The 17120-nt window shown below is 42.6% G+C and overlaps 1 protein-coding gene across 2 annotated transcripts in view; it reads right to left on the bottom strand.

The window, feature by feature from the left end:
* The window catches only part of LOC110493539 (VPS10 domain-containing receptor SorCS3), a 220722-nt gene that overhangs the window by 46037 nt on the left and 157565 nt on the right, over window positions 1-17120 (bottom strand). For both annotated transcript variants that reach the window (XM_021567876.2, XM_021567877.2), the window contains exons 5-7: window positions 6844-6911; window positions 5192-5256; window positions 3741-3859 (exon numbers count right to left, since the gene is read on the bottom strand). In XM_021567876.2, the coding sequence (XP_021423551.2) occupies window positions 3741-3859; window positions 5192-5256; window positions 6844-6911 (252 nt within the window). The remainder of the gene's footprint in view (window positions 1-3740; window positions 3860-5191; window positions 5257-6843; window positions 6912-17120) is intronic.

Here is a 17120-nt window from a genome sequence, read left to right as displayed (position 1 = left end):
ACAAACACCACAACTAGGGAAGAAAGTGCTAGAAACCTGTAATTAGAGCACTGAAATAGCTACTGTAAAATGAACAGTGCAGTTAGATTAACAAGAAATTAAGCTTTCTGACAATATTAGATATGTCTATGTCCTGGGAAATTGTCTTGTTACTTACAACCTCCTGCTAATCGCATTAGCCTACGTTAGCTCAACCTTCTTGTGGAAGGGTTTTTTGCAATTTGTTCCAGTCATTGGCAGCAGAGAACTGGAAGGAAAGGTGGCCAAAGGCCAGTGAGCTGAGATAAGGCAGAGCTTTACCTAGCAAAGACTTATAGATGACCTGGGGTCAGTGGGTTTGATGATGAATATGTAGTGAGGACCAGCCAACAAGAGCATTCAGCTTGCAGTGGTGGGGTAGTATATGAGGCTTTGGTGAAAAAACGGATGGCAATGTGATAGACAGCATCCAATTTTCTGAGTAGAGTGTTGGAGGCTATTTTGTAAATTACTTTGCCGAATTCAAGGATCGGAGGGATAGTCCGTTTTACGAGGGTATATTTGACAGCATGAGTGAAGGACGCTTTGTTGAGAAATAGGAAGCCGATTCTAGATTAAATTTTGGATTGGAGATGCTTAATATGAGTCTAGATGGACAGTTTACAGTCGAGCCAGACACCTATGTTTTTGTAGTTGTCCACATATTCTAAGTCAGAACTGTTCAGAGTAGTGATGCTAGTCGGACGGGAGGGTGCGGGAAGCGATCGGTTGAAGAGCATGCGTTTAGTTTTACTAGCATTTAAGAGCAGTTGGAGGCCAAGGAATGAGTGTTGTTTGGCATTGAAGCTCGTTTGGAGGTTTGTTAACACAGTGTCCAAAGAAGGGCCAGAAGTATACAGAATGGTGTCGTCTACATAGAGGTGGACCAAAGAATCACCAGCAGCAAGAGCTTCATCATTGATATATACAGAGAAAAGAGTCAGCCCGAGAATTAAACCCTGTGGCAACCCATAGAGACGGCCGGAGGTCCGGACAACAGGCCATCCGATTTGACACACTGAACTCTATTTGAGAAGTAGTTAGTGAACCAGGCAAGGCAGTCATTAGAGTAACCAAGGCTGTTGAGTCTGCCGATAAGACTACGGTGATTGACAGAGTCTAAAGCCTTGGCCAGGTCGATGAAGACGGCTGCACAGTACTGTCTTTAATCAAGAATTCATCCACAAAACAAGCTGCTGGCTTTCTGGGTTGGAAATGGGGGAGGTGAAATAGGATCATTATTATATTACAGAATTAATTAGGCCTCTTAGTGTGCTTCTAAGTGCACATCAATTGGAGGGAGGGAGGGAGGGAGGGAGGGAGGGAGGGAGGGAGGGAGGGAGGGAGGGAGGGAGGGAGGGAGGGAGGGAGGGAGGGAGGGAGGGAGGGAGGTGGAGAGAGACAGAGAGGGATGGTTTTGAACTGAAAAAGATATTTGGATGATTGATTTTTCCTTACCCACTTTCATAGAATTCATTCAATTGTGACGCAACGCGAGAAAACGTAGTTTCCCTGAATTGAAGATGCGGTCGGAGGTTTAGGTTGAGTATTTGTGGGTTTAATTAGGGAAACGTATGAGTGTGGTCAAACATAGTTGAGGGATCTCTTAGACCACAGAACTTATTTTTTGGTAGTTCAGTCTTGTCCTATCGCTGCAACTCCTGTACAGACTCAGGAGATGCGAAGGTCGAGAGCCATGCATCCTCCGAAACATGACCCTGCCAAGCCACACTGCTTCTTGACACACTGCAGCTTAACCCGGAAGCCAGCCACACCACTGTTTCTGGAAACGCCGTAAAACTGGCTGCTTAAGTCAGCGTGCAGGCACCTGGCCCCCCTCCAGGAGTTGCTAGAGCGCGATGGGACAAGGAAATCCGCCTCATGGTTCTCTCGGACACAGCCGGCAGTGACACAGCCCGGGATCGAATCCGTGTCTGTAGTGATGCCTCAAGCACTGCAAGACACCAGAAATCTTAATTTCCATTATTCTGGCAGGATGAAGCCAATCATGTGTAGAACCTGTATTTTACCTGAAAATGTGACTTGACTTTGAAGAGGTCTTGGCCCTGCGTAGGCTGTAACAAGACGCCAGAGTTTTTCAAAGGCATCAGGTTTAGGGCTGGGAGTTCTTCCAGAACTCCTGACATAGAATACTAGAGCCTAGAATTTTCCTGGTCAAGCCCCTTTCTCAAGGGAAAACTCTTGGCTCTAATTGAAATAGTTAGGAACAGGAATTTTCCCTGACCATGTGACCTGACCTGGAAAACCTTCTGGCCCTAACTCATGTTCTAATAGAAATACAGCCTTTGGAGTTAAATTTGGATGGAAAAGTTTTTTGTACTTGACTAGATTGGATTGGAAGGATAATTATTCCTACTCCTTCATTGTCTTGGCTGTGTGCTTAAGGTTTTTGTCCTATTGGAGGTGAACCTTCGCCCCCCTTCTGAGGCTCTGGAGCAGGTTTTCCCTCTATCCTGACTAGTCTCCCAATACCTGCCGCTGAGAAACATCCCCACAGAATGATGCTGCCGCCACCATGCTTCACCATAGGGACGCACCAGGTTTCCTCGAGACTTGACGCTTGACATTCAGGCCAAAAAGTTCAATCTTGGTTGCATCAGGCCAGATTTTCTTGTTTCTCATGTTGTGAGAGTCCTTTAGGTGTATTTTGGCAAACTCAAAGCGGGCTGCCATGTGCCTTTTACTGTGGAGTGGCTTCCGTCTGGTCACTCTAATATAAAGGCCTGGTTGGTGGAGTGCTGTAGAGATGGTTGTCCTTCTGGAAGGTTCTCCCATCTCCACAGAGGAACACGGGGGCTCTGTCAGAGTTACCATCAGGTTCTTGGTCACCTCCCTCACCAAGACCTTTCTCCCCCGATTGCTCAGTTTGGCCGGGCGGCCAGCTCTAAGAAGAGTTTTGTGGTTCCAATCTTCCTCCATTTAAGGATGATGGAGGCCACTGTGTTCTTTGGGACCTTCAATGCTGCAGAATTTTTTTGGTACTTTTCCCCAGACCTGTGCCTCGACACAATCCTGTCTCAGAGCTCTACGGATAACTGACCTCACTGATTGTTTTTTGCTCTGACATGCACTGTCAACTGTGGGACCTTATATAGACAGGTGTGTGCCTTTCCAAATCATGTCCAATCAATTGAATTCACGACAGGTGGAATCCAATCAAGTTGTAGAAACATCTCAATGATGATCAATAAAAACAGGATGCACCTGAGCCGATGTTTTTTTTTATATATATACATTTGCAAATACAACTTAAAACCTGTTTTTGCTTTGTGATTATGGGTGATGGTGTGTAGATTGATGAGGGAAAAAATGATTTAATACATTTTAGGATAATGCTGTAACGTACCAAAATGTGGAAAAAAAGTCAATGGGTCTGATTGCAAAATTAACAGTAAAAAAAAACTTGGTCCCCATATCTATCCTAATTAAGAACATACTGCAGTTAATACAATGTGTCAACATAACAATTAATCATAAATATTAATATTTATCATACCATTTTCTCAAACCTGCGGATCAACCAGTTGTTGCATGTGGTGCTGTAAAATATGCAAATCCCCTCCCAGTCCTAGCCAAACCAAGTTGTGCGTAACACATAACAAATGCCCATAATATTGAAGGCTAACGATGCTTATCCTATGCAATGCATCATGGTCTACATACAATATGGTACAATATATTATTCTCAGACAGAGCCTTACCTGGATAAACATATAGTCATCTTGGACCACCAGTGAGCTGATGTCGATGTACCCAGGGAAGGGGTAGTTTCTGTTGGCCTCTGAGCATGTGAGAGCCTGGCATGTTACATACTGTATACCTGCCAGATGAGGAGATAGAGATTACTGGAGATCTGGATTCATCCAGCTGTGGATTATCGTGGAAAATTACATAATTAGTCATTCTATCCTGTGTTTTACTGCATAAGAATAGTCTCTTTTTTACATGCTAGTGTTTTTCTAACCTGATACAAACTTGTCTTTGTGTGACTTAGTCATAAGACTGGGCGTATAACGTAAGATCCATATGGGTGCGAACACAGCATGTGGCATCCTGTGGGTTTACTATCTACAGGAAGTCACTTGTACAGAAACTTGCAGAGAGGAGCACATTATAGTGTTGGCTGTTGTGAATGCAGTTAGACGGTTGAGCCCTCGGGCTGTCAACCTCGTGCTATCTAAATCTGCACAAACAACTAATTGCCTTTTTACACACTATCTGCTGACTGCCACGTGTACAAAAAAAGGATGTACCTCTGTATAAAAGCTGGGACCGGACACTGTTCGTTGGGCCTTAACTGAAACAACTGTTGAAGTGCAAGTGCTCCATTGTTGCAGATCTTATAGTAAGGTTGTTTTGAAGAATACAGAGTCTCTCTCCTTTTGGTTAGAATTTCCACCACAGGATCAGGCCACCTACTCTTGGGAATGTGAGGATGCCTGGAAACCGAGGCTATATGGTCTGCATGAATTGAACTCGAGGGAACTTTTGCATGGTTTGTGATTGACATGCAATAGAGGAGACAGCATTACACTTCTGACAATATACTGACTGTGTATGTATATAATTGTAATTTGACCAGTATGTTGTGATTTGCATTCTATAATGGTGAGTGGTTCATACATGCAATACGTGAAGTTGTAGATTTGTCACTATTCAAAATGATCAACTATGATCGTTCTCTGTGTACAGAAAACAAAACTCTCTCTGATTCTGGGGGTCGAACAACAGCAGCAGCAGATAGCTAGAATAAATAATCTCACAATTTCCCCTATGGATGACCTTGGGTGGCGTTGCCGTGTCGAGTTATAGAGCTGACACTCCCAGGGTGAGAAGGATGAGAGGGAAAGGCCATATTAATCAAGTATCATGCACTGCATTTATCAGTGGGGTAAATCCACTGTCTCTCCCCTGGGACACAACGCTCTAAACCCAGGGTGGAATTTATTCCTTGACAGACTCTCACTCTCTTCTATCGTTTGAGGGCTGATAATTGGACTGCAAATGTGGGAGCATTTCTCTGCAGTGTGTGACAGAGAGAGAGAAAGAAAAAGAGAGGAGTGTGTGTGTGCGTGTGTGTGTGTGTGTGTGTGTGTGTGTGTGTGTGTGTGTGTGTGTGTGTGTGTGTGTGTGTGTGTGTAGTGCTACTCACGTCCATTGGGGGTGTGTGCCTCCATGTGAACCAGATCTGACTCCTTGTCTAGACCCGTTACAGACCTGGATTAAAGAAGAGGAGAGAAGGAAGGAGGAAGAGGATGGAGGGGTAAAGTAAAGGGAAGAAGAGGAGGGAAGACAGAGAGAAGAAGAGGAGAAGAGAAGCAGGGAATAACAGGATGGGAGAAGATTGGGTGAAGTGAAGAGGAAGGAAGAAGAGGAGAGGAGGAGGAGGGAAGAAGAGGAGAGGAGAAGATGAGGTGGGAAGTTAAGGAGGGAAGGAGAGGAGAGGAGGAGGGAAGAAGAGGAGATGGGAAATGAAGGAGGGAATAAGAGGAGAGGAGGAAAGAAGTGGAGAGGAGGAGAAGAGGAAGGAAGAGGGGGAGAGGAGGAGAGGAGGAGGAGAGGAGAGGAGGAGGGAAGAGAAGGAGGGATGAAGAGGAGAGGAGGAGGAAAGAGAAGGAGGGAAAAAGACAATAAACAGAAGATGAGTCTCAGCAGAGGTATTCCACTCCAGATATAGACGTCTCATGTAAGCGTTGTCTCAACATTGATAGCAATAAAATAGCAATAAAATCCCATGTGAGGACGTTCTCCCCAGGGATGTGTGACAAAATGTCACATTACCCTTAGCAACCCGCACAGCAACAACCAGACGCTGTGGGTTTGTTATTTTACCAAAAAGTGGTATCTGTCACAAAAGTGTAAATACACAACAACCTACATATGGTATTTATATTGTCTGGCGCTGTACACCGGCAAGGCTGTGCCCCATAATTAAAGTTAGAATCACCGAACTGTATTATATAATTGTATTGGGTATAGTGGACTAACTAGAAAATATTGTTTTTGTTAAGTAGGCAAGTCAGTTTAGAACAAATTCTTATTTACAATGACAGCCTAGGAACTGCCTTGTTCAGAATGACAGATTTTTACCTTGTTCTGTTCGGGGATTCGATCTCGCAACCTTTCAGTTACTGGCCCAAAGTTCAAACCACTAGGCTACCTAGATGATTTATGCAAGTTGCTGTGGGCAAAGCTGTCAGCAGCTCAACATTTACACACGCGCGCACACACACACACACACACACACATACACAAACACAGCATCCCCTACATCTCTAGGAAGGAAAGCAATGAGGCAAAATAAATTCAGAGCTACATTTGTGATGAGTGTGTACTTCTGCAGAATGAGGAGGGCCGACGTGATTAGATGAGAGGCGACTTATTACACATTATCTTCCTATTTTATGAATGTACAGCATGTATGGATAACCCCTATTGAAAAAGTAAGGATTGTTAAGATGAACCAGAATGTGACATTTGAGAGGCAGAATGTGAAATGGTGACACTGTGGATGTAGATGTATCACAGTCCAATCATATCAACAGTGGAAATGAGCAGAAAGGTACACAGAATTTCCCGCCAGCAACACTCAGTCATTCAGATATCTGGTTGAAACGTATTATCAATATCCTTCACAGACTCTTGCATTGCAGGAAGCAAACAACATGTTCCACACACTGCTAGTGATGCTCCAATACAGTTTGTGAGGAGAGTCTGAGTAAACAAAGGAAAAGATCAGGACAACAGAGAGGACGAGAGGAAGCGAAAGATGATGAGAAGAAAGAAGACAAGCAAATGACTCACCAGTAGAACCTGTTCACATGCTCATGAACCAGCTGCCATTTTCTCCCAAAGTCCAGGGAGGCATACAACTGTGAAGAAGAACATAAAAAGAGAAAGAAAAGAGAGATAGAGAACATATAAGTCTACTTAAAACAAGACAGAAAGTAAAGTGACAGTGGGCTTGAGTCATGGCAGGATAATGCTAGGGAAGAGCGTACCCAGGGCAATAAAGTGTGACACTCTAGATAGGCTGACATTACCTTAAACTGACATCATCATTATAACTCAGACCATTCATGTTAACATATAGGCTCCCAAATTACATATAGTCCCTATCCTGTTTCCTGTTCCAATTTTAAATTAGCACGAGGTATAGATAAAGCACTTCAAGTCCAATATGTTCGCTGCAAAATAGGTTCAACATTATTGTTTGCTTTTCCTCGAACATCAAAACCTTTGGTGGATTCTTGGTGACCAAATGAAGTGGAGTGCTTATACAGTATATCAAGTTTTGTATCAAACAAATGGAAACCAACGCCTATAGAGGAAGAATACAAATCCAGAATGCTACTGTAAATTAAGAACATACTTGTCTAAAAATAAATATATTGCCCTGTTGACGATCAGGTGTAGTTCTGCAAAAGGCCTAATTTAATTGGTCTAATTATATTTTCCACTTCCTGGGTGCATAATGACAGGGTGCATTTTGTTCCATTACACTAATTGATGCTACTGATGTTGCTTCCTGCTGGCTGTTTCCATTGTTATTTTAGTCCTACAGACAGTCAGTGGCCCCAGTCACCCAAGTCCTAGACTGTTTTCTCTGATATCGCACAGGACCAAAAGGCTCCTGAACAGCTTCTACACCCAAGCCATAAGACTGCTGAACTATGAATCAAATGGCCACCGGACTATTTACATTGACACCCCCCCCTCCATTTGTTTTGTACACTGCTGCTACTCGCTATTTATTTTTTTAGTAACTTCACCCCTACCTACATGTACAAATTCCCTCGACTAACCTGTACCCCCGCACATTGACTCGGTACCGGTACCCACCGTATACAGCCTTGTTATTGTGATTTCATCGTGTTACTTTATCTTATTCTTTTACTTTAGTTTATTTGGTAAATGTTTTCTTAACCAACAGTGCAGTTCAAGAAGGGTTAAGCATTTCACAGCTAGGTCTACACTTGTGACAAATAAAGAGTGATATGATTTGATACCTGTAAACGTACTCACTGGCTGGCTTCAGACAATATAAAAGCTGAAAAAAGGCCTGTATAAGATCTTTGAGCCTTGACTGTGATTCAGACTGCTGGATGCCCACTCTTTGGGGCCGCAACGCACCATATGCATCAGCTATAATGTTTGTACATAATGTTCTGTGTTTTCCTTAATCTACATTAGAATAAATTCTTCTTTAGATGAAGACACAACACATGATGTGCGACGCCCTCATGCACTGTGATGTTTTTGTTCTTGTACATAATCAGATGTTTTCGGTAGTCTGCTTGACATGTTCTCAAAAGCTTGCATTTTTTACCTACCTAGTTTAGGCACAATCATGACTCTCTTTTTCCGTCTCTCCTTTCCTGGTAAACCACATTTTCCACTTTTAAAATTCGGCAGTTGGTGTCAGCATTTTGCATTCTAAAGTACACAGCTAAACAAGCCTCAGAACACAATGACGTACATCCCGCCGTATAGATTTAAATTGAAATCCTCCGTCAACATGAATAGATGAGTGGAACCAATAAATGTTATCCTCAATCCTTCAACCACCATTTAGACAAGTTTCCCTGGCAGCTGTTCCTCTCTGTCTCTTGGCTATCGCCGGGCAGGCCTCATCAATGACTCTGGATCCGGCAGGTGTTTTGATTTATTGACGTGAGTGGAAAATTATGAAGCTCACTTTGTGACAGCTCTGAGTTTTAGAATAAAAATGTCATAGGCCTGATGAATGAGTGCAGCTTGAGCTCAGCCAGTGGCATTGTATGTCACTGTCCAGAGTGATAAGAGACTAGCCCGGCCTAACTACCAGCTGCCTGGCTCAGCCAGCCTGCCACCACAGACTGCTATTGGGAGGAACATGGCTCTGCCTGCCTGCCACATGCAGGATCCTAATAAGGTGGAACATGACTTGGGACCACTATTTATTTACTGATGGTTTAACTATAGGATCAGATCTGGTACCAAGCCAGTGATAAATAACAGGATGATCATGATGATGCCAGTTTAGTTACTATTGTGTGTGTGCATAACAATTTGTTTGCATGTAGCAAATATGGATAAGTTGTATCTGGTGTTTGATGATTGTTGGCCTCGAAGTTGAATGTCAGATTTCCGCTCTGATAAAGGCAGAACATTATCATGGAGTTTGTGACTGGAGTCTCTGACAATGTTTTGGGCTTTCCTCTGACATAAGTTGGTGATGCAACCGGTCAGGATGCTCTCGATGGTGCAGCTGTAGAACTGTAGAGCTGTAGATCTGGAGACCCATGCCAAGTCTCCTGAGCTGTAAAATGTATTGTCATGCCCTCTTCACATCTGTCTTGGTGTGTTTGGACCATGATAGTTCGTTGGTGATGTGGACACCTAGGAACTTGAAACTCTCGACCCGCTCCACTACAGCCCCATCGGTGTTAATGGGGGACTGCTCATCCCGCCCTTCTTACAGTCCATGATCAGCTCCTTTGTAATGCTCACACTGAGCGAGAGGTTGTTGTCCTGGCACCACACTGTCAGGTCGCTGACCTCCTCTCTATAGGCTGTCTCTTCGTTGTCGGTGTGTCATCAGCAAACTTAATGATGGTGTTGGAGCTGTGTTTGGCATGCAGTCGTGGGTGAACAGGGAGTACAGGATGGGACTAAGTACACACCCCTGAGGGGCCCCAGTGTTGAGGATCAGCGTGGCAGACGTGTTGTTGCCTACCCTTAGCACTTGGGGGTGGCCGGTCAAGAAGTCCAGGATCCAGTTGCAGAGGGAGGTGTTTAGTCCTTAGTTTAGTGATGAGCTCCGTGGATACTATGGTGTTGAATGCTGAGCTGTAGTCACATGAACAGCATTCTCACATAGGTGTTCCTTTTGTCCAGGTGGAAAAGGGCCGTGTGGAGTGCGATTGAGATTGCGCCATCTGTGGATCTGTTGGGGCGGTATGCGAATTGGAGTGGGTTTAGGGTATCCAGGAAGATGCTGTTGATGTGTGCTAAGACCAGCTTTTCAAAGCACTTCATGGCTTCTGACATGAGTGCTACGGGGCGGTAATAATTTAGGCAGGTTACCTTCACTTCCTTAGGCACAGGGACTATGGTGGTCTGCTTGAAAAATGTAGGTGTTACAGACACAGGTCTGGGAGAGGTTGAAATTGTCAGTGACAGTGTAGACACTTTCCAGTTGGTCAGTGCATACTTTGAGTACATGTTGACTTGTTTAAAGGTCTTGCTCACATCGGCTACTGAGAGCATCATCACACATTCAGCCAGAACAGCTGCTGCTCTTGTGCATGCTTCAGTGTTGCTTGCCTAGAAGTGAGCATAATAGGCATTTAGCTCGTCTGTTAGGCTTGCGTCACTGGGCAGCTTGTGTCTGGGTTTCCCTTTGTAGTCCGTAATAGTTTTCAAGCCCTGCCGCATCTGACGAGCGTCAGAGCCGGTGTAATAGGATTAAATCTTAATCCTGTATTGACGCTTTGCTTGTTTGATGGTTCATCTGAGGGCATAGCAGGATTTCTTATAATCGTCTGGATTAGTGTCCAGCTCCTTGAAAGTGGTATCTCTAGCCTAGCCTATCTCTAGCTCGATGCGGATGTTACCTGTATTCCATGGCTTCTGGTTGGGATATGTACGCACGGTCGCTGTGGGGATGACGTCATCGATGCACTTGTTGATGAAGCCAATGACTGAGGTGGTATACTCCTCAATGCCATTGGATGAATCCCAGAACATATTCCAGTCTGTGCTAGCAAAACAGTCCTGTAGCGTAGCGTCCGCGTCATCTGACCACTTCCGTATTGAGTCACTGGTACTGCTTTAGTTTTTGCTTGTAAGCAGGAATCAGATTTGCCAAATGGATGGCGGGGGAGAGCTTTGTATGCATCTCTGTATGTGGAGTAAAGGTGGTTGAGAGTTTTTTTTGCCTGCATTAAAGTCCCCATCCACTAGGAGCGCTGCTTCTGGATGAGCATTTTCTTGTTTGCTTATGGCCGTATACAGTTGTTTGAGTGCGGTCTTAGTGCCAGCATTGGTCTGTGGTGGTAAATAGATGGCTACGAATAATATACAGTGGGGCAAAAAAGTATTTAGTCAGCCACCAATTGTGCAAGTTCTCCCACTTAAGAAGATGAGAGAGGCCTGAAATTTTCATCATAGGTACACTTCATCTATGACAGACAAAATTAGAAAAAAAATCCAGAAAATCACATTGTAGATTTTTTTATGAATTTATTTGCAAATTATGGTGGAAAATAAGTATTTGGTCAATAACAAAAGTTAATCTCAATACTTTGTTACATACCCTTTTTTGGCAATGACAGAGGTCAAATGTTTTCTGTAAGTCTTCACAAGGTTTTCACGCACTGTTGCTGGTATTTTGGCCCATTCCTCCATGCAGATCTCCTGCAGGATTTGAGTCCCTGGCGGCGTAGTGTGTTACTGATGGTAGGCTTTGTTACTTTGGTCCCAGCTCTCTGCAGGTCATTCACTAGGTCCCCCTGCGTGGTTCTGGGATTTTTGCTCACCGTTCTTGTGATCATTTTGACCCCATGGCGTGAGATCTTGCGTGGAGCCCCAGATCGAGGGAGATTATCAGTGGTCTTGTATGTCTTCCATTTCCTAATAATTGCTAACACAGTTAATTTCTTCAAACCAAGCTGCTTACCTATTGCAGATTCAGTCTTCCCAGCCTGGTGCAGGTCTACCATTTTGTTTCTGGTGTCCTTTGACAGCTCTTTGGTCTTGGCCATAGTGGAGCTTGGAGTGTGACTGTTTGAGGTTGTGGACAGGTGCCTTTTATACTGATGATAAGTTCAAACAAGTGCCATTAATACAGGTAACGAGTGGAGGACAGAGGAGCCTCTTAAAGAAGAAGTTACAGGTCTGTGAGAGCCAGAAATCTTGCTTGTTTGTAGGTGACCAAATGCTTATTTTCCACCATAATTTGCAAATAAAATCATAAAAAATCCTACAATGTGATTTTCTGGATTTTTTGTCTCATTTTGTCTGTCATAGTTGAAGTGTACCTATGATGAAAATTACAGGCCTCTCTCATCTTTTTAAGTGAGAGAACTTTCACAATTGGTGGCTGACTAAATACTTTTTTGCCCCACTGTAGATGAGAACTCTTTTGGTAGAAAATGTGGTCTACAGCTTATCATAAGGTACTCTACCTCAGGCGAGCAATACCTCGAGACTTCTTTAATATTAGACATAAAGCACCAGCACCTGTTATTGACAAATAGACACACACCCCCACCCTGCATCTTACCAGATGTAGCTTCTCTGTTTTGCCGGTGCATGGAAAATTCCCCCAGCTCTACATTATCCTTGTTGTCGTTCAGCCACGACTTGGTGAAACACAAGATGTTACCGTTTTTAATGTCCCGTTGGTAGGATAATCTTGATCGTAGGTCATCAAATTTATTTTCCAATGATTGCACGTTGGCCAATAGAACAGATGGCAATGCGAGTTTACTCGCTCGCCTACGAATTCTCAGAAGCAGCCCGACCTCCACCCCCTTTTTCTCTGTCTTTTATTCACGCAAATGACAGAGATTTGGGCCTGTTCCTGGGAAAGCAGTATATCCTTCTCGCCAGACTCATAAAAGGAAATATCTTCTTCCAGTACGAGGTGAGTAATCGTTGTTCTGATGTCCAGAAGTTATTTTCGGTCATTGTGTACAAAATAAGTAAAAAAATAAGTTACAAACAATGCAATAAAAATAACAAAATAGCACAGTTGGTTAGGAGTATGTAGAACGTCAGCCATCCTCTCCAGCGCCATCTTAAATCTTATGCCTTTGTCATTAAGGGAAGGAATAAATGGGCTTTGTTTTACCATTGTCCATATGACTGATATCATTTAGATAAAAATATTCAATGTCATATCTGGAGGTGATTTTTTATGAGTGAACATGAGCATATTTCTGTGACTGATACATCAAAAGCTGTAAGTCATATCTCCACAAGGTAAAGTGCATCACCTCTTAGCACAGAGTGTATGACAGTATATTGGCCAGTTTGACAGTGTCTTGGCAAGTCTGACATTGCCTTGGCCAATATGACAGTGTCTTGGCAAGTCTGAAATTGTATTGGCCAGTCTGATAGTGTTTTCACCAGTCTGACAGTGTCTTGGACACAATGACAGTGTCTTGGCCAAAGTGAACCTGTATAAAAGCTGTACTACTGTATACAGTATGTGGTCAATCTTGACAGCCATCCCTTCAATATGGTCTCTTTTAGTAGCTGTTCATAGATACAGTACATTATTTCACCAACACATGCTTTTGAGCACTGTACTATCACTACCTATTCATTATAGTAGTGGATATGAGATGATGAATAAGATGAGTGTCATTCTGTCCGTCATGTCTGGATCCTGATTGACAGAGGAAACAGAGTGGCATCATTTGACAACAGTCTGGGTCTTGTGAATGTTTAGCCTACTGTGAGCTCTGGATGAGCCCTGGGCTAAAATGGCAGTCATTTGCAAGGCAGATAGCAGAATGTGTTTGACTTGTGCTTCATATTAGTAACAGGACACTTCATTTACAGTGTGCTACAGGGCAACTCATATTTATTAACTTTATACAGAAGCAGATCAAGTATAGAAGGAACTAAAATGGGATTTCAAGCTAATAGTATCAGGGATTGTCATGTTGGTGCCATACTTCAGGCTACATAAGTGAGTTGAAGCCTGAACAATACTTTACAATATGTGACTCGTTTCAAGAAACTTGGCATCACTACTTCACAGGAGCACTATTTGAACGTAAACCTTTTTTTTATCAAAATTGTTTTTTTTGGCAGAAATGCCTTCCGGAACATGTTAACTTTCATGTGCAAACTTGTATGCCATCTGTAAATCCGAATAAAATAGTACTTTCATGTGCAAACTTGTATGCCATCTGTAAATCCGAATAAAATAGTTAAATTACAAGCCAAGTTGGTTTAGCCATGGAAAAAGTCAGCAACCTTCCCGCTAGCCATGATTAACTGAGATAATGAGTGGGCTGGACATGCAGAGAGATGAGTTTGAATTGGCTTGTCCTGTAGCAGGCTTCTGCCTATAATATGAGCACGCCAGTATGTGTAGGTAATCCTTTCTAATGTGGCTTTTTTGAATGATATCACATAGTAGAACTGCTTAAGTGCTGCACTCCACTTTCTGGAGGACCGAGTTTTAAAATCAGTGGAATTAGACTTTGATAGCTAAGGAAATTGAGAAATTCTTTGATTGCAAATATGCAGACGGAGTCAAAAAGAGAACACAGAAGGCTCCGGATTACATCTTCAAACTAAGGGCAACCATAGCAACAGTGACAAAGAGGGGGAGAAGCGTCAATCCATGTACACGGGTAAGAGAGTGTAGCTAGCTACATTATCAGATATTACACATTTCAAATTTTGTCAGCAAGTCGTTTTCATTTAAAGTTAAAGTGTGCTTTTAGCAAACTAGCTAATGTTAGCTGGCTGACTAGCTATCTAACATTACATGTATGATCTGTGTAGTAATATTATTTCTATCTCAGAGCCATTTGCATTGCTAGTTATAAATGAATGTTAGATAGCTAACATTGAACCTCATTGGTTAGCTACCTGCAGATTCATGCAGGGTAGTAATGTTATGAGTTGGGATTATGGTTAATTGTTTAGCTAGCTAGCTACATGTCCAAACAAAAGACTCCACTATGCAAGTAACCATTTCAATAGAACGTTTATGATGTCACTGCGACAACTGTTGATAGATGTAGCTGGTAAATTCGCTCTGGCTATCTACTCCGATTTCAGAGCACTCTCATCTGTGTGTTCCAGAATGCAGAATAGCTGACAAATTTATGACCATTCAACACTCGTTGAATATGGCTGGTGTCAGTAAACATTGGCAAAAAAATGTTTATTGTTACAGCAGCACAGTTGCAGTCACCAAAACTCTGGATAACTTAAAAAGTGCCTAACCAGCTTTCCTAGTGCGAGTAAAATGGTCAGAGTGAGCTGTTTGTGTCTGGAAGTAGCTAGCAAGCTAGCCAATGGTAGCCAGTTAGCTTTGGTGATTGACCGCTGTTGTTAGGTCAGAACTCTTGGATCATCCCTACTTTTCAGCCAGAGTGTCCAGTGTGCTCTCCGAGAGCAAAACGCTCTGAATTTACAAACGGACAATCTGACAACACTCTGAGTTTACAACGCTCTGAGTTTACGAACGCCCAGAGCACACTCGCCCAGAGCACACACTTAAATTTAGAAACACACCTGTTGTATAAACCAGCCATTAGTCTTGAAATCTTTCGTTGTTTAGCACACAGCCTCACATGTGAATCCTTAAAGAGATGGTTGGGGCTAAAGCTTAAAAGGGTGTGAACAGTGCTGAATGGGTGTAGACTAAGAAAAGTTCTCCAGTAGGTACAAAAAGATTCAAGGGCCATTTTCTCAAAAGTGAGGTTACAAGTTTAACCTTTCAAAGCAGAATTACTTTCCCAATGTTCCTCTGTAGTCTATGATATACCATGTTCTAGCTCTGAGTCTCTACTTTTAAGCAATGCAGAAAACACAATTTCAAATGTTGCTACATAAGACCGAATCGAGCCGGTTGGTCACATATGCTGCAGGGCAACAATCAACTGTACTTGTTTGATTGACTTCATAGAGTAGTAGATCAATTATAGAAGGATCTAAAATTGGATTTCAAGCCAATAGTATTTGATTGTTACGTTTGATGGTGCCGTACTTTAGGCTACATATTTCAGTTGTTTTTGGGTTTCATTAAACTTTATTTATTAAACTTAAATCTTTTTTTCACTAATGTTCTTGCTCCAGTGGCCAAAGATATGTAGGAAAAACAAGACTGCAGTCACAGAAAGGTTATCTGAGGTTCTTATTATCTATCCTACTGCCTTCTTTCATCTGAACCCTGGAAGCTAGATACCACGACTGACCTCTCTTTCGCCACCAAAACATCCTCATTCATTAACGGTCCAATGCAGCCATTTTATCTCAATGTCACCAGGAAGGCCAAAACTCCATTCCACCACAACGTGCTTAAGTTTCAGGAAGTCTATTGAAACAGCTCTTACATTAAATGGACATTATCATAATTTTCACAATTTCACAGAATTATTCAATAGCGTGGACATACTGTATATATAAAACACAGATAAATCACGTTTTTGACTGGATTGGTCCTTTATCACCCCAATAGCACCCTAATACATAAAGGCAGAATCTCCTCCCAACTGAAATAGGACATGTGGAGCTATGGAAATGGTAATGGCGTATTATAGACCCTGTGTCCTGAACAATTACTATAAGTCACTTTTACAACACCTAATTAAGCCTCCTATGAATTCCTTAAGCATTTATGTACAGTACTCTAAATCAAACCGCACTGGTTGACAGTGCCTTGGCTCTGACTAAAGCGGAAGAGGAGGTGATGGGACAATTTTGGGGGGAATTTATGGAGCCAGGAGAATGCAATGTGGCGATGCAGGAGACAATCCTATGGAGGGGAGTATGTGAAAGTGTATGCAAATGAACCATCTGGATTGTTTGAACTGCCTGGATGTTGGGGAATAAGCGGTCTCTGATCCGGAGCACAATCTACTGCATCACTTGTCACCCCTTGTATGTTCTATAGAAATAAGACCGTGTTCAGTCCCTAATAGCACCCTATTCCCTATATAGTGTACTACTTTTTACCAGAGCTCCTTTTGGGATGTATTGGGATGTACTGTATACTATGTCCTTATACTGTACAGTAGAGCTGATACTCTGTAATGAACTCCAGAGAATGATGTAGTTAATTTGACAGTTATGTTTGAAACTGATGAACAATACTGGAAATGGAATTAGACCTGATGATACTGTATGGATGTCCATCATGTTTGTTAGGTGCCATGCTGTCACTGAAGTAAGAATATTGTGGTAGGCTGATGTGTCAAAATCAGTTGCATAATGTTTAAATCCCAGTCTTACAGACTTATAGACCTGTAATACATTTAACAACAACGCATGAATTAACCTAGAAAGTAATAATCTTCAGAGTTTGATGACACATAAAAATGAAACACGCAACAATGGCAACAGCA

This window comes from Oncorhynchus mykiss, chromosome 17, assembly GCF_013265735.2.
Source record: "Oncorhynchus mykiss isolate Arlee chromosome 17, USDA_OmykA_1.1, whole genome shotgun sequence".
NCBI classification, from domain to species: Eukaryota; Metazoa; Chordata; class Actinopteri; order Salmoniformes; family Salmonidae; genus Oncorhynchus; species Oncorhynchus mykiss.
Note: the sequence above shows the minus strand (reverse complement) of the source record. Positions and strands in the feature narration are given on the sequence as shown.